Below are 23,699 nucleotides of genomic sequence, written 5' to 3' on the forward strand. Positions count from 1 at the left end.
GAGGATTCTGGGTGATGAGGGGAGAGGTGACTGCTGGGACATTATACAGGAAGCACTGGAGGATTCTGGGTGATGAGGAGAGAGGTGACTGCTGGGACATTATACAGGAAGCACTGGAGGATTCTGGGTGATGACCGGAGAGGTGACTGCTGGGACATTATACAGGAAGCACTGGAGGTTTCTGGGTGATGAGAGGAGAGGTGACTGCTGGGACATTATACAGGAAGCACTGGAGGATTCTGGGTGATGAGGGGAGAGGTGACTGCTGGGACATTATACAGGAGGCACTGGAGGATTCTGGGTGATGAGGGGAGAGGTGACTGCTGGGACATTATACAGGAGGCACTGGAGGATTCTGGGTGATAAGGAGAGAGGTGACTGCTGGGACATTATACAGGAAGCACTGGAGGATTCTGGGTGATGAGGGGAGAGGTGACTGCTGGGACATTACACAGGAAGCACTGGAGCATTCTGGGTGATGAGGGGAGAGGTGACTGCTGGGACATTATACAGGAAGCACTGGAGGATTCTGGGGGATGAGGGGAGAGGTGACTGCTGGGACATTATACAGGAGGCACTGGAGGATTCTGGGTGATGAGGGGAGAGGTGACTGCTGGGACATTATACAGGAAGCACTGGAGGATTCTGGGTGATGAGGAGAGAGGTGACTGCTGGGACATTATACAGTAGGCACTGGAGGATTCTGCGTGATGAGGTGACTGCTGGGACATTATACAGGAAGCACTGGAGGATTCTGGGTGATGACCGGAGAGGTGACTTCTGGGACATTATACAGGAAGCACTGGAGGATTCTGGGTGATGAGGTGACTGCTGGGACATTATACAGGAAGCACTGGAGGATTCTGGGTGATGACCGGAGAGGTGACTGCTGGGACATTATACAGGAAGCACTGGAGGATTCTGGGTGATGAGGGGAGAGGTGACTGCTGGGACATTATACAGGAAGCACTGGAGGATTCTGGGTGATGAGGGGAGAGGTGACTGCTGGGACATTATACATGGAAGCACTGGAGGATTCTGGGTGATGAGGGGAGAGGTGACTGCTGGGACATTATACAGGAAGCACTGGAGGATTCTGGGTGATGAGGGGAGGGGTGACTGCTGGGGCATTATACAGGAAGCACTGGAGGATTATGGGTGATGAGGGGAGAGGTGACTGCTGGGACATTATACAGGAAGCACTGGAGGATTATGGGTGATGAGGGGAGAGGTGACTGCTGGGACATTATACAGGAGGCACTGGAGGATTCTGGGTGATGAGGGGAGAGGTGACTGCTGGGACATTCTACAGGAAGCACTGGAGGATTCTGGGTGATGAGGAGAGAGGTGACTGCTGGGACATTATACAGGAAGCACTGGAGGATTCTGGGTGATGAGGGGAGAGGTGACTGCTGGGACATTATACAGGAAGCACTGGAGGATTCTGGGTGATGAGGGGAGAGGTGACTGCTGGGACATTATACAGGAAGCACTGGAGGATTCTGGGTGATGACTGGAGAGGTGACTGCTGGGACATTATACAGGAAGCACTGGAGGATTCTGGGTGATGAGGGGAGAGGTGACTGCTGGGATACTATACAGGAAGCACTGGAGGATTCTGGGTGATGAGGGGAGAGGTGACTGCTGGGACATTATACAGGAAGCACTGGAGGATTCTGGGTGATGAGGGGAGAGGTGACTGCTGGGACATTATACAGGAAGCACTGGAGGATTCTCGGTGATGAGGGGAGAGGTGAGTGCTGGGACATTATACAGGAGGCACTGGAGGATTCTGGGTGAAGAGGGGAGAGGTGACTGCTGGGACATTATACAGGAGGCACTGGAGGATTCTGGGTGAAGAGGGGAGAGGTGACTGCTGGGACATTATACAGGAGGCACTGGATGATTCTGGGTGATGAGCGGAGAGGTGACTGCTGGGACATTATACAGGAAGCACTGGAGGATTCTGGGTGATGAGCGGAGAGGTGACTGCTGGGACATTATACAGGAGGCACTGGAGGATTCTGGGTGATGAGGGTAGAGGTGACTGCTGGGACATTATACAGAAAGCAATGGAGGATTCTGGGTAATGACCGAAGAGGTGACTGCTGGGACATTATACAGGATGCACTGGAGGATTCTGTGTGATGAGCGGAGAGGTGACTGCTGGGACATTATACAGGAGGCACTGGAGATTTCTGGGTGATGAGGGGAGAGGTGACTGCTGGGACATTATACAGGAAGCACTGGAGGATTCTGGGTGAAGAGGGGAGAGGTGACTGCTGGGACATTATACAGGAGGCACTGGAGATTTCTGGGTGATGAGGGGAGAGGTGACTGCTGGGACATTATACAGGAGGCACTGGAGGATTCTGGGTGAAGATGGGAGAGGTGACTGCTGGGACATTATACAGGAGGCACTGGAGATTTCTGGGTGATGAGGGGAGAGGTGACTGCTGGGACATTTTACAGGAAACACTGGAGGATTCTGGGTGATGAGGGGAGAGGTGAGTGCTGGGACATTATACAGGAGGCACTGGAGGATTCTGGGTGATGAGGGGAGAGGTGACTGCTGGGACATTATACAGGAGGCACTGGAGGATTCTGGGTGATGAGCGGAGAGGTGACTGCTGGGACATTATACAGGAAGCAATGGAGGATTCTGGGTGATGAGTGGAGAGGTGACTGCTGGGACATTATACAGGAAGCAATGGAGGATTCTGGGTGATGAGGAGAGAGGTGACTGCTGGGACATTATACAGGAAGCACTGGAGGATTCTGGGTGATGAGCGGAGAGGTGACTGCTGGGACATTATACAGGAGGCACTGGAGGATTCTGGGTGATGAGTGGAGAGGTGACTGCTGGGACATTATACAGGAAGCAATGGAGGATTCTGGGTAATGACCGGAGAGGTGACTGCTGGGACATTATACAGGAAGCACTGTAGGATTCTGGGTGATGAGCGAAGAGGTGACTGCTGGGACATTATACAGGAGGCACTGGAGGATTCTGGGTGATGAGGGGAGAGGTGACTGCTGGAACATTATACAGGAAGCACTGGAGGATTCTGGGTGATGAGGGGAGAGGTGACTCCTGGGATATTATACAGGAAGCACTGGAGGATTCTGGGTGATGAGGGGAGAGGTGACTGCTGGAGATTATACCGGAAGCACTGGAGGATTCTGGGTGATGAGAGGAGAGGTGACTGCTGGGACATTATACAGGAAGCACTGGAGGATTCTGGGTGATGAGGGGAGAGGTGACTGCTGGGACATTATACAGGAAGCACTGGAGGATTCTGGGTGATGCGTGGAGAGGTGACTGCTGGGACATTATGCAGGAAGCACTGGAGGATTCTGGGTGATGAGGGGAGAGGTGACTGCTGGGATATTATACAGGAAGCACTGGAGGATTCTGGGTGATGAGGGGAGAGGTGACTGCTGGGACATTATACAGGAAGCACTGGAGGATTCTGGGTGATGAGGGGAGAGGTGGCTGCTGGGACATTATACAGGAAGAACTGGAGGATTCAGGGTGATGAGCGGAGAGGTGACTGCTGGGACATTATACAGGAAGCACTGGAGGATTCTGGGTGATGAGGGGAGAGGTGACTGCTGGGACATTATACAGGAGGCACTGGAGGATTCTGGGTGACGAGGGGAGAGGTGACTGCTGGGACATTATACAGGAAGCACTGGAGGATTCTGGGTGATGAGGGGAGAGGTGACTGCTGGGACATTATACAGGAAGCACTGGAGGATTCTGGGTGATGACTGGAGAGGTGACTGCTGGGACATTATACAGGAAGCACTGGAGGATTCTGGGTGATGAGGGGAGAGGTGACTGCTGGGATACTATACAGGAAGCACTGGCGGATTCTGGGTGATGAGGGGAGAGGTGACTGCTGGGATATTATACAGGAAGCACTGGCGGATTCTGGGTGATGAGGGGAGAGGTGACTGCTGGGATACTATACAGGAAGCACTGGCGGATTCTGGGTGATGAGGGGAGAGGTGACTGCTGGGACATTATACAGGAGGCACTGGAGGATTCTGGGTGATGAGGGGAGAGGTGACTGCTGGGACATTATACAGGAAGCACTGGAGGATTCTGGGTGATGAGGGGAGAGGTGACTGCTGGGACATTATACAGGAAGCACTGGAGGATTCTGGGTGATGAGGGGAGAGGTGACTGCTGGGACATTATACAGGAAGCACTGGAGGATTCTGGGTGATGACTGGAGAGGTGACTGCTGGGACATTATACAGGAAGCACTGGAGGATTCTGGGTGATGAGGGGAGAGGTGACTGCTGGGATACTATACAGGAAGCACTGGCGGATTCTGGGTGATGAGGGGAGAGGTGACTGCTGGGACATTATACAGGAAGCACTGGAGGATTCTGGGTGATGAGGGGAGAGGTGACTGCTGGGACATTATACAGGAAGCACTGGAGGATTCTGGGTGATGAGGGGAGAGGTGACTGCTGGGATATGATACAGGAAGCACTGGAGGATTCTGGGTGATGAGGGGAGAGGTGACTGCTGGGACATTATACAGGAAGCACTGGAGGATTCTGGGTGATGAGGGGAGAGGTGACTGCTGGGACATTATACAGGAGGCACTGGAGGATTCTGGGTGATGAGGGGAGAGGTGACTGCTGGGACATTATACAGGAAGCACTGGAGGATTCTGGGTGATGAGGGGAGAGGTGACTGCTGGGATACTATACAGGAAGCACTGGAGGATTCTGGGTGATGAGGGGAGAAGTGACTGCTGGGACATTATACAGGAAGCACTGGAGGATTCTGGGTGATGAGGGGAGAGGTGACTGCTGGGACATTATACAGGAAGCACTGGAGGATTCTGGGTGATGAGGGGAGAGGTGACTGCTGGGACATTATACAGGAAGCACTGGAGGATTCTCGGTGATGAGGGGAGACGTGAGTGCTGGGACATTATACAGGAGGCACTGGAGGATTCTGGGTGATGAGGGGAGAGGTGACTGCCCGGACATTATACAGGAAGCACTGGAGGATTCTGGGTGATGAGGGGAGAGGTGACTGCTGGGAGATTATACAGGAAGCACTGGAGGATTCTGGGTGATGAGGGGAGAGGTGACTGCTGGGACATTATACAGGAAGCACTGGAGGATTCTGGGTGATGACTGGAGAGGTGACTGCTGGGACATTATACAGGAAGCACTGGAGGATTCTGGGTGATGAGGGGAGAGGTGACTGCTGGGATACTATACAGGAAGCACTGGAGGATTCTGGGTGATGAGGGGAGAGGTGACTGCTGGGACATTATACAGGAAGCACTGGAGGATTCTGGTCGATGAGGGGAGAGGTGACTGCTGGGACATTATACAGGAAGCACTGGAGGATTCTGGGTGATGAGGGGAGAGGTGACTGCTGGGACATTATACAGGAAGCACTGTAGGATTCTGGGTGATGAAGGGAGAGGTGACTGCTGGGACATTATACAGGAAGCACTGGAGGATTCTGGGTGATGACTGGAGAGGTTACTGCTGGGATACTATACAGGAAGCACTGGAGGATTCTGGGTGATGAGGGGAGAGGTGACTGCTGGGACATTATACAGGAAGCACTGGAGGATTCTGGGTGATGAGGGGGAGAGGTGACTGCTGGGACATTATACAGGAAGCACTGGAGGATTCTCGGTGATGAGGGGAGAGGTGAGTGCTGGGACATTATACAGGAGGCACTGGAGGATTCTGGGTGAAGAGGGGAGAGGTGACTGCTGGGACATTATACAGGAGGCACTGGAGGATTCTGGGTGATGAGCGGAGAGGTGACTGCTGGGACATTATACAGGAAGCACTGGAGGATTCTGGGTGATGAGCGGAGAGGTGACTGCTGGGACATTATACAGGAGGCACTGGAGGATTCTGGGTGATGAGGGTAGAGGTGACTGCTGGGACATTATACAGGAAGCAATGGAGGATTCTGGGTAATGACCGAAGAGGTGACTGCTGGAACATTATACAGGATGCACTGGAGGATTCTGTGTGATGAGCGGAGAGGTGACTGCTGGGACATTATACAGGAGGCACTGGAGATTTCTGGGTGATGAGGGGAGAGGTGACTGCTGGGACATTATACAGGAAGCACTGGAGGATTCTGGGTGAAGAGGGGAGAGGTGACTGCTGGGACATTATACAGGAGGCACTGGAGGATTCTGGGTGAAGATGGGAGAGGTGACTGCTGGGACATTATACAGGAGGCACTGGAGATTTCTGGGTGATGAGGGGAGAGGTGACTGCTGGGACATTTTACAGGAAACACTGGAGGATTCTGGGTGATGAGGGGAGAGGTGAGTGCTGGGACATTATACAGGAGGCACTGGAGGATTCTGGGTGAAGAGGGGAGAGGTGACTGCTGGGACATTATACAGGAGGCACTGGAGGATTCTGGGTGAAGAGGGGAGAGGTGACTGCTGGGACATTATACAGGAGGCACTGGAGGATTCTGGGTGATGAGCGGAGAGGTGACTGCTGGGACATTATACAGGAAGCACTGGAGGATTCTGGGTGATGAGCGGAGAGGTGACTGCTGGGACATTATACAGGAGGCACTGGAGGATTCTGGGTGATGAGGGGAGAGGTGACTGCTGGAACATTATACAGGAAGCACTGGAGGATTCTGGGTGATGAGGGGAGAGGTGACTGCTGGGATATTATACAGGAAGCACTGGAGGATTCTGGGTGATGAGGGGAGAGGTGACTGCTGGAGATTATACCGGAAGCACTGGAGGATTCTGGGTGATGAGAGGAGAGGTGACTGCTGGGACATTATACAGGAAGCACTGGAGGATTCTGGGTGATGAGGGGAGAGGTGACTGCTGGGACATTATACAGGAAGCACTGGAGGATTCTGGGTGATGCGTGGAGAGGTGACTGCTGGGACATTATACAGGAAGCACTGGAGGATTCTGGGTGATGAGGGGAGAGGTGACTGCTGGGATACTATACAGGAAGCACTGGCGGATTCTGGGTGATGAGGGGAGAGGTGACTGCTGGGACATTATACAGGAAGCACTGGAGGATTCTGGGTGATGAGGGGAGAGGTGACTGCTGGGACATTATACAGGAAGCACTGGAGGATTCTGGGTGATGAGGGGAGAGGTGACTGCTGGGATATGATACAGATAGCACTGGAGGATTCTGGGTGATGAGGGCAGAGGTGACTTCTGGGACATTATACAGGAAGCACTGGAGGATTCTGGGTGATGAGGGGAGAGGTGACTGCTGGGATATTATACAGGAAGCACTGGAGGATTCTGGGTGATGAGGGGAGAGGTGACTGCTGGGACATTATACAGGAAGCACTGGAGGATTCTGGGTGATGACTGGAGAGGTGACTGCTGGGACATTATACAGGAAGCACTGGAGGATTCTGGGTGATGAGGGGAGAGGTGGCTGCTGGGACATTATACAGGAAGAACTGGAGGATTCAGGGTGATGAGGGGAGAGGTGACTGCTGGGACATTATACAGGAGGCACTGGAGGATTCTGGGTGACGAGGGGAGAGGTGACTGCTGGGACATTATACAGGAAGCACTGGAGGATTCTGGGTGATGAGGGGAGAGGTGACTGCTGGGACATTATACAGGAAGCACTGGAGGATTCTGGGTGATGACTGGAGAGGTGACTGCTGGGACATTATACAGGAAGCACTGGAGGATTCTGGGTGATGAGGGGAGAGGTGACTGCTGGGATACTATACAGGAAGCACTGGCGGATTCTGGGTGATGAGGGGAGAGGTGACTGCTGGGATATTATACAGGAAGCACTGGAGGATTCTGGCTGATGAGGGGAGAGGTGACTGCTGGGACATTATACAGGAGGCACTGGAGGATTCTGGGTGATGAGGGGAGAGGTGACTGCTGGGACATTATACAGGAAGCACTGGAGGATTCTGGGTGATGAGGGGAGAGGTGACTGCTGGGACATTTTACAGGATGCACTGGAGGATTCTGTGTGATGAGCGGAGAGGTGACTGCTGGGACATTATACAGGAGGCACTGGAGATTTCTGGGTGATGAGGGGAGAGGTGACTGCTGGGACATTATACAGGAAGCACTGGAGGATTCTGGGTGAAGAGGGGAGAGGTGACTGCTGGGACATTATACAGGAGGCACTGGAGGATTCTGGGTGAAGATGGGAGAGGTGACTGCTGGGACATTATACAGGAGGCACTGGAGGATTCTGGGTGAAGAGGGGAGAGGTGACTGCTGGGACATTATACAGGAGGCACTGGAGGATTCTGGGTGATGAGCGGAGAGGTGACTGCTGGGACATTATACAGGAAGCACTGGAGGATTCTGGGTGATGAGCGGAGAGGTGACTGCTGGGACATTATACAGGAGGCACTGGAGGATTCTGGGTGATGAGGGGAGAGGTGACTGCTGGAACATTATACAGGAAGCACTGGAGGATTCTGGGTGATGAGGGGAGAGGTGACTGCTGGGATATTATACAGGAAGCACTGGAGGATTCTGGGTGATGAGGGGAGAGGTGACTGCTGGAGATTATACCGGAAGCACTGGAGGATTCTGGGTGATGAGAGGAGAGGTGACTCCTGGGACATTATACAGGAAGCACTGGAGGATTCTGGGTGATGAGGGGAGAGGTGACTGCTGGGACATTATACAGGAAGCACTGGAGGATTCTGGGTGATGCGTGGAGAGGTGACTGCTGGGACATTATGCAGGAAGCACTGGAGGATTCTGGGTGATGAGGGGAGAGGTGACTGCTGGGATACTATACAGGAAGCACTGGCGGATTCTGGGTAATGAGGGGAGAGGTGACTGCTGGGACATTATACAGGAAGCACTGGAGGATTCTGGGTGATGAGGGGAGAGGTGACTGCTGGGACATTATACAGGAAGCACTGGAGGATTCTGGGTGATGAGGGGAGAGGTGAATGCTGGGATATGATACAGGAAGCACTGGAGGATTCTGGGTGATGAGGGGAGAGGTGACTGCTGGGACATTATACAGGAAGCACTGGAGGATTCTGGGTGATGAGGGGAGAGGTGACTGCTGGGACATTATACAGGAGGCACTGGAGGATTCTGGGTGATGAGGGGAGAGGTGACTGCTGGAACATTATACAGGAAGCACTGGAGGATTCTGGGTGATGAGGGGAGAGGTGACTGCTGGGATACTATACAGGAAGCACTGGAGGATTCTGGGTGATGAGGGGAGAAGTTACTGCTGGGACATTATACAGGAAGCACTGGAGGATTCTGGGTGATGAGGGGAGAGGTGACTGCTGGGACATTATACAGGAAGCACTGGAGGATTCTGGGTGATGAGGGGAGAGGTGACTGCTGGGACATTATAGAGGAAGCACTGGAGGATTCTCGGTGATGAGGGGAGACGTGAGTGCTGGGACATTATACAGGAGGCACTGGAGGATTCTGGGTGATGAGGGGAGAGGTGACTGCCCGGACATTATACAGGAAGCACTGGAGGATTCTGGGTGATGAGGGGAGAGGTGACTGCTGGGAGATTATACAGGAAGCACTGGAGGATTCTGGGTGATGAGGGGAGAGGTGACTGCTGGGACATTATACAGGAAGCACTGGAGGATTCTGGGTGATGACTGGAGAGGTGACTGCTGGGACATTATACAGGAAGCACTGGAGGATTCTGGGTGATGAGGGGAGAGGTGACTGCTGGGATACTATACAGGAAGCACTGGAGGATTCTGGGTGATGAGGGGAGAGGTGACTGCTGGGACATTATACAGGAAGCACTGGAGGATTCTGGTCGATGAGGGGAGAGGTGACTGCTGGGACATTATACAGGAAGCACTGGAGGATTCTGGGTGATGAGGGGAGAGGTGACTGCTGGGACATTATACAGGAAGCACTGTAGGATTCTGGGTGATGAAGGGAGAGGTGACTGCTGGGACATTATACAGGAAGCACTGGAGGATTCTGGGTGATGACTGGAGAGGTTACTGCTGGGATACTATACAGGAAGCACTGGAGGATTCTGGGTGATGAGGGGAGAGGTGACTGCTGGGACATTATACAGGAAGCACTGGAGGATTCTGGGTGATGAGGGGGAGAGGTGACTGCTGGGACATTATACAGGAAGCACTGGAGGATTCTCGGTGATGAGGGGAGAGGTGAGTGCTGGGACATTATACAGGAGGCACTGGAGGATTCTGGGTGAAGAGGGGAGAGGTGACTGCTGGGACATTATACAGGAGGCACTGGAGGATTCTGGGTGAAGAGGGGAGAGGTGACTGCTGGGACATTATACAGGAGGCACTGGAGGATTCTGGGTGATGAGGGTAGAGGTGACTGCTGGGACATTATACAGGAAGCAATGGAGGATTCTGGGTAATGACCGAAGAGGTGACTGCTGGAACATTATACAGGATGCACTGGAGGATTCTGTGTGATGAGCGGAGAGGTGACTGCTGGGACATTATACAGGAGGCACTGGAGATTTCTGGGTGATGAGGGGAGAGGTGACTGCTGGGACATTATACAGGAAGCACTGGAGGATTCTGGGTGAAGAGGGGAGAGGTGACTGCTGGGACATTATACAGGAGGCACTGGAGGATTCTGGGTGAAGATGGGAGAGGTGACTGCTGGGACATTATACAGGGGGCACTGGAGATTTCTGGGTGATGAGGGGAGAGGTGACTGCTGGGACATTTTACAGGAAACACTGGAGGATTCTGGGTGATGAGGGGAGAGGTGAGTGCTGGGACATTATACAGGAGGCACTGGAGGATTCTGGGTGAAGAGGGGAGAGGTGACTGCTGGGACATTATACAGGAAGCACTGGAGGATTCTGGGTGATGAGGGCAGAGGTGACTTCTGGGACATTATACAGGAAGTACTGGAGGATTCTGGGTGATGAGGGGAGAGGTGACTGCTGGGATATTATACAGGAAGCACTGGAGGATTCTGGGTGATGAGGGGAGAGGTGACTGCTGGGACATTATACAGGAAGCACTGGAGGATTCTGGGTGATGAATGGAGAGGTGACTGCTGGGACATTATACAGGAAGCACTGGAGGATTCTGGGTGATGAGGGGAGAGGTGGCTGCTGGGACATTATACAGGAAGAACTGGAGGATTCAGGGTGATGAGGGGAGAGGTGACTGCTGGGACATTATACAGGAGGCACTGGAGGATTCTGGGTGACGAGGGGAGAGGTGACTGCTGGGACATTATACAGGAAGCACTGGAGGATTCTGGGTGATGACCGGAGAGGTGACTGCTGGGACATTATACAGGAAGCACTGGAGGATTCTGGGTGATGAGGGGAGAGGTGACTGCTGGGATATTATACAGGAAGCACTGGAGGATTCTGGCTGATGAGGGGAGAGGTGACTGCTGGGACATTATACAGGAGGCACTGGAGGATTCTGGGTGATGAGGGGAGAGGTGACTGCTGGGACATTATACAGGAAGCACTGGAGGATTCTGGTTGATGAGGGGAGAGGTGACTGCTGGGACATTATACAGGAAGCACTGGAGGATTCTGGGTGATGAGGGGAGAGGTGACTGCTGGGACATTATACAGGAAGCACTGGAGGATTCTGGGTGATGACTGGAGAGGTGACTGCTGGGACATTATACAGGAAGCACTGGAGGATTCTGGGTGATGAGGGGAGAGGTGACTGCTGGGATACTATACAGGAAGCACTGGCGGATTCTGGGTGATGAGGGGAGAGGTGACTGCTGGGACATTATACAGGAAGCACTGGAGGATTCTGGGTGATGAGGGGAGAGGTGACTGCTGGGACATTATACAGGAAGCACTGGAGGATTCTGGGTGATGAGGGGAGAGGTGACTGCTGGGACATTATACAGGAAGCACTGGAGGATTCTGGGTGATGAGGGGAGAGGTGACTGCTGGGACATTATACAGGAAGCACTGGAGGATTCTGGGTGATGACTGGAGAGGTGACTGCTGGGACATTATACAGGAAGCACTGGAGGATTCTGGGTGATGAGGGGAGAGGTGACTGCTGGGATACTATACAGGAAGCACTGGAGGATTCTGGGTGATGAGGGGAGAAGTGACTGCTGGGACATTATACAGGAAGCACTGGAGGATTCTGGGTGATGAGGGGAGAGGTGACTGCTGGGACATTATACAGGAAGCACTGGAGGATTCTCGGTGATGAGGGGAGACGTGAGTGCTGGGACATTATACAGGAGGCACTGGAGGATTCTGGGTGAAGAGGGGAGAGGTGACTGCTGGGACATTATACAGGAGGCACTGGAGGATTCTGGGTGAAGAGGGGAGAGGTGACTGCTGGGACATTATACAGGAGGCACTGGAGGATTCTGGGTGATGAGCGGAGAGGTGACTGCTGGGACATTATACAGGAAGCACTGGAGGATTCTGGGTGATGTGCGGAGAGGTGACTGCTGGGACATTATACAGGAGGCACTGGAGGATTCTGGGTGATGAGGCTAGAGGTGACTGCTGGGACATTATACAGGAAGCAATGGAAGATTCTGGGTAATGACCGAAGAGGTGACTGCTGGGACATTATACAGGATGCACTGGAGGATTCTGTGTGATGAGCGGAGAGGTGACTGCTGGGACATTATACAGGAGGCACCGGAGATTTCTGGGTGATGAGGGGAGAGGTGACTGCTGGGACATTTTACAGGAAACACTGGAGGATTCTGGGTGATGAGGGGAGAGGTGACTGCTGGGACATTATACAGGAAGCACTGGAGGATTCTGGGTGAAGAGGGGAGAGGTGACTGCTGGGACATTATACAGGAGGCACTGGAGGATTCTGGGTGAAGATGGGAGAGGTGACTGCTGGGACATTATACAGGAGGCACTGGAGATTTCTGGGTGATGAGGGGAGAGGTGACTGCTGGGACATTTTACAGGAAACACTGGAGGATTCTGGGTGATGAGGGGAGAGGTGAGTGCTGGGACATTATACAGGAGGCACTGGAGGATTCTGGGTGAAGAGGGGAGAGGTGACTGCTGGGACATTATACAGGAGGCACTGGAGGATTCTGGGTGAAGAGGGGAGAGGTGACTGCTGGGTCATTATACAGGAGGCACTGGAGGATTCTGGGTGATGAGCGGAGAGGTGACTGCTGGGACATTATACAGGAAGCACTGGAGGATTCTGGGTGATGAGCGGAGAGGTGACTGCTGGGACATTATATAGGAGGCACTGGAGGATTCTGGGTGATGAGTGGAGAGGTGACTGCTGGGACATTATACAGGAAGCAATGGAGGATTCTGGGTAATGACCGGAGAGGTGACTGCTGGGACATTATACAGGAAGCACTGTAGGATTCTGGGTGATGAGCGAAGAGGTGACTGCTGGGACATTATACAGGAGGCACTGGAGGATTCTGGGTGATGAGGGGAGAGGTGACTGCTGGAACATTATACAGGAAGCACTGGAGGATTCTGGGTGATGAGGGGAGAGGTGACTGCTGGGATATTATACAAGAAGCACTGGAGGATTCTGGGTGATGAGGGGAGAGGTGACTGCTGGAGATTATACAGGAAGCACTGGAGGATTCTGGGTGATGAGAGGAGAGGTGACTGCTGGGACATTATACAGGAAGCACTGGAGGATTCTGGGTGATGCGTGGAGAGGTGACTGCTGGGACATTATGCAGGAAGCACTGGAGGATTCTGGGTGATGCGTGGAGAGGTGACTGCTGGGACATTATGCAGGAAGCACTGGAGGATTCTGGGTGATGAGGGCAGAGGTGACTGCTGGGACATTATACAGGAGGCACTGGAGGATTCTGGGTGATGAGAGGAGAGGTGACTGCTGGGACATTATACAGGAAGCACTGGAGGATTCTGGGTGATGAGGGGAGAGGTGACTGCTGGGACATTATACAGGAAGCACTGGAGGATTCTGGGTGATGAGGGGAGAGGTGACTGCTGGGACATTATACAGGAAGAACTTGAGGATTCAGGGTGATGAGGGGAGAGGTGACTGCTGGGACATTATATAGGAAGCACTGGAGGATTCTGGGTGATGCGTGGAGAGGTGACTGCTGGGATATTATACAGGAAGTACTGGAGAATTCTGGGTGATGAGCGGAGAGGTGAATGCTGGGACATTATACAGGAAGCACTGGAGGATTCTGGGTGATGAGGGGAGAGGTGACTGCTGGGATATTATACAGGAAGCACTGGAAGATTCTGGGTGATGAGGGGAGAGGCGACTGCTGGGACATTATACAGGAAGCACTGGAGGATTCTGGGTGATGAGGGGAGAGGTGACTGCTGGGATATTATACATGAAGCACTGGAGGATTCTGGGTGATGAGGGGAGAGGTGACTGCTGGGACATTATACAGGAAGCACTGGAGGATTCTGGGTGATGAGGGGAGAGGTGACTGCTGGGACATTATACAGGAAGCACTGGAGGATTCTGGGTGATGACAGGAGAGGTGACTGCTGGGACATTATACAGGAAGCACTGGAGGATTCTGGGTGATGAGGGGAGAGGTGACTGCTGGGACATTATACAGGAGACACTGGAGGATCCTGGGTGATGAGGGGAGAGGTGACTGCTGGGACATTATACAGGAAGCACTGGAGGATTCAGGGTGATGAGGGGAGAGGTGACTGCTGGGACATTATACAGGAGGCACTGGAGGATTCTGGGTGATGAGGGGAGAGGTGACTGCTGGGACATTATATAGGAAGCACTGGAGAATTCTGGGTGATGAGCGGAGAGGTGAGTGCTGGGACATTATACAGGAAGCACTGGAGGATTCTGGGTGATGAGGGGAGATGTGACTGCTGGGACATTATACAGGAGGCACTGGAGGATTCTGGGTGATTAGCGGAGAGGTGACTGCTGGGACATTATACAGGAGGCACTGGAGGATTCTGGGTGATCAGGGGAGAGGTGACTGCTGGGATATTATACAGGGAGTACTGGAGGATTCTAGGTGATGAGGGAAGAGGTGAATGCTGGGATACTATACAGGAAGTACTGGAGGATTCTGGGTGATGAGGGGAGAGGTGACTGCTGGGACATTATACAGGAAGCACTGGAGGATTCTGGGTGATAAGGAAAGAGGTTACTGCTGGGACATTATACAGGAGGCACTGGAGGATTCTGGGTGATGAGGGGAGAGGTGACTGCTGGGACATTATACAGGAAGCACTGGAGGATTCTGGGTGATGAGGGGAGAGGTGACTGCTGGGACATTATACAGGAGGCACTGAAGGATTCTGGGTGCTGAGGGGAGAGGTGACTGCTGGGACACTATACAGGAAGCACTGGAGGATTCTGGGTGATGACGGGAGAGGTGACTGCTGGGACATTATACAGGAAGCACTGGAGGATTCTCGGTGATGAGGGGAGAGGTGAGTGCTGGGACATTATACAGGAGGCACTGGAGGATTCTGGGTGAGGAGGGGAGAGGTGACTGCTGGGACATTATACAGGAGGCACTGGAGGATTCTGGGTGAAGAGGGGAGAGGTGACTGCTGGGACATTATACAGGAGGCACTGGAGGATTCTGGGTGATGAGCGGAGAGGTGACTGCTGGGACATTTTACAGGAAGCACTGGAGGATTCTGGGTGATGAGCAGAGAGGTGACTGCTGGGACATTATACAGGAGGCACTTGAGGATTCTGGGTGATGAGGGGAGAGGTGACTGCTGGGACATTTTACAGGAAACACTGGAGGATTCTGGGTGATGAGGGGAGAGGTGACTGCTGGGACATTATACAGGAAGCACTGGAGGATTCTCGGTGATCAGGGGAGAGGTGAGTGCTGGGACATTATACAGGAGGCACTGGAGGATTCTGGGTGAAGAGGGAAGAGGTGACTGCTGGGACATTATACAGGAGGCACTGGAGGATTCTGGGTGAAGAGGGGAGAGGTGACTGCTGGGACATTATACAGGAGGCACTGGAGGATTCTGGGTGATGAGCGGAGAGGTGACTGCTGGGACATTATACAGGAAGCACTGGAGGATTCTGGGTGATGAGCGGAGAGGTGACTGCTGGGACATTATACAGGAAGCACTGGAGGATTCTGGGTGATGAGGGGAGAGGTGACTGCTGGGACATTATACAGGAGGCACTGAAGGATTCTGGGTGCTGAGGGTAGAGGTGACTGCTGGAACATTATACAGGAAGCACTGGAGGATTCTGGGTGATGAGGGGAGAGGTGACTGCTGGGATATTATTCAGGAAGTACTGGAGGATTCTGGGTGATGAGGGGAGAGGTGACTGCTGGGACATTATACAGGAAGCACTGGAGGATTCTGGGTGATGACCGGAGAGGTGACTGCTGGGACATTATACAGGAAGCACTGGAGGATTCTGGGTGATGCGTGGAGAGGTGACTGCTGGGACATTATACAGGAGGCACTGGAGGATTCTGGGTGATGAGGAAAAAGGTGACTGCTGGGACATTATACAGGAGGCACTGGAGTATTCTGGGTGATGAGGGGAGAGGTGACTGCTGGGACATTATACAGGAAGCACTGGAGGATTCTGGGTGATGACCGGAGAGGTGACTGCTGGGACATTATACAGGAGGCACTGGAGGATTCTGGGTGAAAAGGGGAGAGGTGACTGCTGGGACATTATACAGGAGGCACTGGAGGATTGTGGGTGATGAGGGGAGAGATAACTGCTGGGACATTATACAGGAGGCACTGGAGGATTCTGGGTGATGAGCGGAGAGGTGACTGCTGGGACATTTTACAGGAAGCACTGGAGGATTCTGGGTGATGAGGGGAGAGGTGACTGCTGGGACATTATACAGGAGGCACTGGAGGATTCTGGGTGATGAGGGGAATGGTGACTGCTGGGACATTATACAGGAAGCACTGGAGGATTCTGGGTGATGAGGGGAGAGGTGAATGCTGGGACATTATACAGGAAGCACTGGAGGATTCTGGGTGATGAGGGGAGAGGTGACTGCTGGGATATTATATAGGAAGCACTGGAGGATTCTGGGTGATGAGGGGAGAGGTGACTGCTGGGACATTATACAGGAAGCACTGGAGGATTCTGGGTGATGAGGGGAGAGGTGACTGCTGGGATATTATACAGGAAGCACTGGAGGATTCTGGGTGATGAGGGGAGAGGTGACTGCTGGGACATTATACAGGGAGCAGTGGAGGATTCTGGGTGATGAGGGGAGAGGTGACTGCTGGGACATTATACAGGAGGCACTGGAGGATTCTGGGTGATGAGGGGAGAGGTGAATGCTGGGACATTATACAGGAAGCACTGGAGGATTCTGGGTGATGAGGGGAGAGGTGACTGCTGGGATATTATACGGGAAGCACTGGAGGATTCTGGGTGATGAGGGGAGAGGTGACTGCTGGACATTATACAGGAAGCACTGGAGGATTCTGGGTGATGAGGGGAGAGGTGACTGCTGGGACATTACACGGGAAGCACTGGAGGATTCTGGGTGATGAGGGGAGAGGTGACTGCTGGGACATTATACAGGAAGCGCTGGAGGATTCTGGGTGATGAGGGGGGAGGTGACTGCTGGGACATTATACAGGAGGCACTGGAGGATTCTGGGTGATGAGGGGAGAGGTGACTGCTGGGACATTATACAGGAAGCACTGGAGGATTCTGGGTGATGAGCGGAGAGGTGACTGCTGGGACATTATACAGGAAGCACTGGAGGATTCCAGGTGATGAGGGGAGAGGTGACTGCTGGGACATTATACAGGAGGCACTGGAGGATTCTGGGTGATGAGGGGAGAGGTGACTGCTGGGACATTATACAGGAAGCACTGGAGGATTCTGGGTGATGAGGGGAGAGGTGACTGCTGGGACATTATACAGGAGGCACTGGAGGATTCTGGGTGATGAGGGGAGAGGTGACTGCTGGGAGATTATACAGGAGGCATTGAAGGATTCTGGGTGATGAGGGGAGAGGTGACTGCTGGGACATTATACAGGAAGCACTGGAGGATTCTGGGTGATGAGGGGAGAGGTGACTGCTGGGACATTATACAGGAAGCGCTGGAGGATTCTGGGTGATGACCGGAGAGGTGACTGCTGGGACATTATACGGGAAGCACTGGAGGATTCTGGGTGATGAGGGGGGAGGTGACTGCTGGGACATTATACAGGAAGCACTGGAGGATTCTGGGTGATGAGGGGAGAGGTGACTGCTGGGACATTATACAGGAAGCACTGGAGGATTCTGGGTGATGAGCGGAGAGGTGACTGCTGGGACATTATACAGGAAGCACTGGAGGATTCCAGGTGATGAGGGGAGAGGTGACTGCTGGGACATTATACAGGAGGCACTGGAGGATTCTGGGTGATGAGGGGAGAGGTGACTGCTGGGACATTATACAGGAAGCACTGGAGGATTCTGGGTGATGAGGGGAGAGGTGACTGCTGGGACATTATACAGGAGGCACTGGAGGATTCTTGGTGATGAGGGGAGAGGTGACTGCTGGGAGATTATACAGGAGGCATTGAAGGATTCTGGGTGATGAGGGGAGAGGTGACTGCTGGGACATTATATAGGAAGCACTGGAGGATTCTGGGTGATGAGGGGAGAGGTGACTGCTGGGACATTATACAGGAAGCACTGGAGGATTCTGGGTGATGTCGGTGTCGTTGTTGTCAGGTTCCTATAAGGTGTCAGGACGTCGCTGTCTTTCTCTCCATGGAGGAGGGGAGAGGTGACTGCTGGGAGATTATACAGGAGGCATTGAAGGATTCTGGGTGATGAGGGGAGAGGTGACTGCTGGGACATTATACAGGAAGCACTGGAGGATTCTGGGTGATGAGGGGAGAGGTGACTGCTGGGACATTATACAGGAAGCGCTGGAGGATTCTGGGTGATGAGGGGAGAGGTGACTGCTGGGACATTATACAGGAAGCACTGGAGGATTCTGGGTGATGAGGGGAGAGGTGACTGCTGGGACATTATACAGGAAGCGCTGGAGGATTCTGGGTGATGACCGGAGAGGTGACTGCTGGGACATTATACGGGAAGCACTGGAGGATTCTGGGTGATGAGGGGGGAGGTGACTGCTGGGACATTATACAGGAAGCACTGGAGGATTCTGGGTGATGAGGGGAGAGGTGACTGCTGGGACATTATACAGGAAGCACTGGAGGATTCTGGGTGATGAGCGGAGAGGTGACTGCTGGGACATTATACAGGAAGCACTGGAGGATTCCAGGTGATGAGGGGAGAGGTGACTGCTGGGACATTATACAGGAGGCACTGGAGGATTCTGGGTGATGAGGGGAGAGGTGACTGCTGGGACATTATACAGGAAGCACTGGAGGATTCTGGGTGATGAGGGGAGAGGTGACTGCTGGGACATTATACAGGAGGCACTGGAGGATTCTGGGTGATGAGGGGAGAGGTGACTGCTGGGAGATTATACAGGAGGCATTGAAGGATTCTGGGTGATGAGGGGAGAGGTGACTGCTGGGACATTATACAGGAAGCACTGGAGGATTCCAGGTGATGAGGGGAGAGGTGACTGCTGGGACATTATACAGGAGGCACTGGAGGATTCTGGGTGATGAGGGGAGAGGTGACTGCTGGGACATTATACAGGAAGCACTGGAGGATTCTGGGTGATGAGGGGAGAGGTGACTGCTGGGACATTATACAGGAGGCACTGGAGGATTCTGGGTGATGAGGGGAGAGGTGACTGCTGGGAGATTATACAGGAGGCATTGAAGGATTCTGGGTGATGAGGGGAGAGGTGACTGCTGGGACATTATATAGGAAGCACTGGAGGATTCTGGGTGATGAGGGGAGAGGTGACTGCTGGGACATTATACAGGAAGCACTGGAGGATTCTGGGTGATGAGGGGAGAGGTGACTGCTGGGACATTATACAGGAAGCACTGGAGGATTCTGGGTGATGAGGGGAGAGGTGACTGCTGGGACATTATACAGGAGGCACTGGAGGATTCTGGGTGATGTCGGTGTCGTTGTTGTCAGGTTCCTATAAGGTGTCAGGACGTCGCTGTCTTTCTCTCCATGGAGGAGTGGGAGTATCTGGAAGGACACAAGGAGCGGTACGAGGAGGTGGTGATGGAGGAGCAGCGGTCGGTGACATCAGGTGAGGGGCGCGGCTTCTTGTTGGCTCCGGTTGATGTGATGACGTCTCTGACGCGTCGTTCTATTATACGATCATTAGAAGAATTTTCCGCTTTCTGATTGTAGAATATTTTGAAGCAATTTACAGAGAACAGAAATACACAATATTCTCCTCCATCGCAGTCTTCTCTGGTTACTGCTCCCATCATCTCCTCATCACATGACTCTGTGTTTTCCGTCTCTTTGTGTCTCCACAGATGGATCCAGGAGGAGAAATCCCCCAGAGAGATGTCCCCGTCCTCTGTGTCCCCAGGACTGTCCAGAGGAGAAGCACAATGTCCCGGAGACTCATCAGGTAGATGGCGCTGACGTCTCCAGAACATCTGACCATAAAGTGATTGGACCGGAGCTCATTGACATGTTTCTTCTCAGGGTGAAGATCTGATGGATATTCAGGTTGCCGTTATACATAGAGCACAGGAGGCGCTCACTATATGGGCCGATCCGCAGGGTGAGGAGGGGAGACGGTCCTGTCTGTTCTGTGGTCGCCTACTACCGTGTTTCCTCTGAGAATGAGACAGGGGCTTATATTACTTTTGGCTCTAAAAGTTGCCTTATTTTCTGGGGATGTTCTTTATTTTGTATTTGTCTCAGAGTTTGGATCGCCTTTTAATGTAAAATGAATGTTTACCCCCTTCTTCCACCCCTCTGTGCCGCGTCAGTGATTCACTCAGATGCCGTATTACTGGTAAGGATGGTATCGCGATCCTCGGAGCAGCCGGTGGCTCCTCACCTGAGCCAGTGTTCTTCATAGAAATACACACTGACACGCTCGGGGGAGAAGAGCCGCCGGCTAGTGTGAGCATAGCGCTGCCATTCTCGGGCAGTAATATGGCAGCCTGGCTGAATCACTTACACAGCGCAGAGGGATGAGCGGGGGAGGGGGATGAATATCCATTACATTCACTAGCCGGCATGTGACTATAAACTTCCGGGGCTTACACAATCACAATGGGGCAACGTACAGCAGTAAAAGTTACATATCCTGCAATGGCCGTCCAAGGCTTATACAGGATACTATTAGTATGATGAACCGCAACTAGGGCTTTTTTTGGGGTAGGTCTTATGTTTGGGTAAAACACGGTAGTACCCCATCATCTATCTATTCCATCACTGTGTGTTTCCTACAGATGGACTCATGGAAACAAATCCCCCAGCGAGATGTCCCCGTCCTCTGTATCCCCAGGACTGTCCAGAGGAGAAGCACAATGTCCCGGAGACTCATCAGGTAGATGGCGCTGAGCCCTGGACCAGATCTGTACAGTTGTGCTCAAAAGTTCCCATCCCCCAGTTCTTACTACCGTGTATTGCCCTCTCGAACATCAATAACAGCTTGAAGTCTTTTGTGGTAGTTGTAGATGAGGCTCTTTATTTTCACAGATGGTAAGCTGCCCATTCTTCTTGGTCAGATGGTAAGCTGCCCATTCTTCTTGGTCAGATGGTGAAGCTGCCCATTCTCCTTGGCGCCTCTAGTTCTTGTAAATTCATGGGCTTTCTTGCATGACCTGTGCTTTGCTTGAGTTCCCCCAGAGTGAATGATATTGAGGTCAGGAGACTGAGATGGCCACTCCAGAACCTTCACTTTGATCTGCTGTAGCCAATGACAGGTCGACTTGGCCTTGTGGTTTGGATCGTTGTCATGTTGGAATGTCCAAGTACGTCCCATGCGCAGCTTCCGGGGGTAATGAGTGCAAATTTGCCTCCAGTATTTGCTGATAATGTGCTGCATTAATCTTTCCTTCAACTTTGACCAAGTTTCCTGTGCCTTTTTAGCTCACACATCCCCACATCATCAGCGATCCACTTTCGTGCTTTTTAGTAGGAATGGAGTTTGTTTCATCATAGGCTTTGTTGACTCCTCTCCAAAAGTAACGTTTATGGTTGTGGCCAAAAATTTCAATCTTGTTCTCATCTTTCCAAATTACCTTGTTCCAGACATTTGGACGCTTGTCTCTTTGCTGTTTGGAGGCTTGTGTCTGGGCTGTTTGGAGGCTTGTGTCTGGGCTGTTTGGAGGCTTGTGTCTGGGCTGTTTGGAGGCTTGTGTCTGGGCTGTTTGGAGGCTTGTCTCTGGGCTGTTTGGAGGCTTGTCTCTGGGCTGTTTGGAGGCTTGTCTCTGGGCTGTTTGGAGGCTTGTCTCTGGGCTGTTTGGAGGCTTGTCTCTGGGCTGTTTCGAGGCTTGTCTCTGGGCTGTTTCGAGGCTTGTCTCTGGGCTGTTTGGAGGCTTGTCTCTGGGCTGTTTGGAGGCTTGTCTCTGGGCTGTTTGGAGGCTTGTCTCTGGGCTGTTTGGAGGCTTGTTTCTGGGCTGTTTGGAGGCTTATCTCTGTGCTGTTTGGAGGCTTATCTCTGTGCTGTTTGGAGGCTTGTCTCTGTGCTGTTTGGAGGCTTGTCTCTGCTGTTTGGAGGCTTGTCTCTGGGCTGTTTGGAGGCTTGTCTCTGGGCTGTTTGGAGGCTTGTCTCTGGGCTGTTTGGAGGCTTGTCTCTGGGCTGTTTGGAGGCTTGTCTCTGGGCTGTTTGGAGGCTTGTCTCTGGGCTGTTTGGAGGCTTGTCTCTGGGCTGTTTGGAGGCTTGTCTCTGGGCTGGTTGGAGGCTTGTCTCTGGGCTGTTTGGAGGCTTGTCTCTGGGCTGTTTGGAGGCTTGTCTCTGGGCTGTTTGGAGGCTTGTCTCTGGGCTGTTTGGAGGCTTGTCTCTGGGCTGTTTGGAGGCTTGTCTCTGGGCTGTTTGGAGGCTTGTCTCTGGGCTGTTTGGAGGCTTGTCTCTGGGCTGTTTGGAGGCTTGTCTCTGGGCTGTTTGGAGGCTTGTCTCTGGGCTGTTTGGAGGCTTGTCTCTGGGCTGTTTGGAGGCTTGTCTCTGGGCTGTTTGGAGGCTTGTCTCTGGGCTGTTTGGAGGCTTGTCTCTGGGCTGTTTGGAGGCTTGTCTCTGGGCTGTTTGGAGGCTTGTCTCTGTTCTGTTTGGAGGCTTGTCTCTGGGCTGTTTGGAGGCTTGTCTCTGGGCTGTTTGGAGGCTTGTCTCTGGGCTGTTTGGAGGCTTGTCTCTGGGCTGTTTGGAGGCTTGTCTCTGGGCTGTTTGGAGGCTTGTCTCTGGGCTGTTTGGAGGCTTGTCTCTGGGCTGTTTGGAGGCTTGTCTCTGGGCTGTTTGGAGGCTTGTCTCTGGGCTGTTTGGAGGCTTGTCTCTGGGCTGTTTGGAGGCTTGTCTCTGTGTTCTTTTTGTCCCTAATAAATTCAGGTCAAGAAAGCGGTAGCAAAAACCAAACATAGGGCATGTGTGTTTGTATAAGAAGTCCCGACCACGATCATCCGAAAAGAAGCTCTGCGAACCATCTATTGAAAAGACAGTGGCGGAGGAATATCTGGGCATGTTTCAGGAAATTAGGTCCTTAATCAAGGACAAGGTTAAAAATACAGTGAAGAGGGAGCTGAGTCTTGTAGGAGCCCCCGCTGCATCCACCAGTAAAGCTCAGTCTCCATCTGAAGATAGCTCTCAGGAAGACAGGGAGGAGCCGGGATTATTGGTGTCAACATTTGAATCATCATCATCTGATGAGGATTATGATCAAACATGCT

The 23,699-nt window shown here is 52.8% G+C and overlaps 1 protein-coding gene across 1 annotated transcript in view; it reads left to right on the plus strand.

Moving 5' to 3' along the window:
* The window catches only part of LOC142263491 (uncharacterized), a 325,147-nt gene that overhangs the window by 149,275 nt on the left and 152,173 nt on the right, over positions 1–23,699 (plus strand). Inside the window, 3 exon segments of the mRNA XM_075332232.1 lie at positions 20,336–20,433; positions 20,511–20,589; positions 21,269–21,366. Of these exon segments, the coding sequence (XP_075188347.1) occupies positions 20,336–20,433; positions 20,511–20,589; positions 21,269–21,366 (275 nt within the window).

Source organism: Anomaloglossus baeobatrachus, chromosome 1, assembly GCF_048569485.1.
Source record: "Anomaloglossus baeobatrachus isolate aAnoBae1 chromosome 1, aAnoBae1.hap1, whole genome shotgun sequence".
NCBI classification, from domain to species: Eukaryota; Metazoa; Chordata; class Amphibia; order Anura; family Aromobatidae; genus Anomaloglossus; species Anomaloglossus baeobatrachus.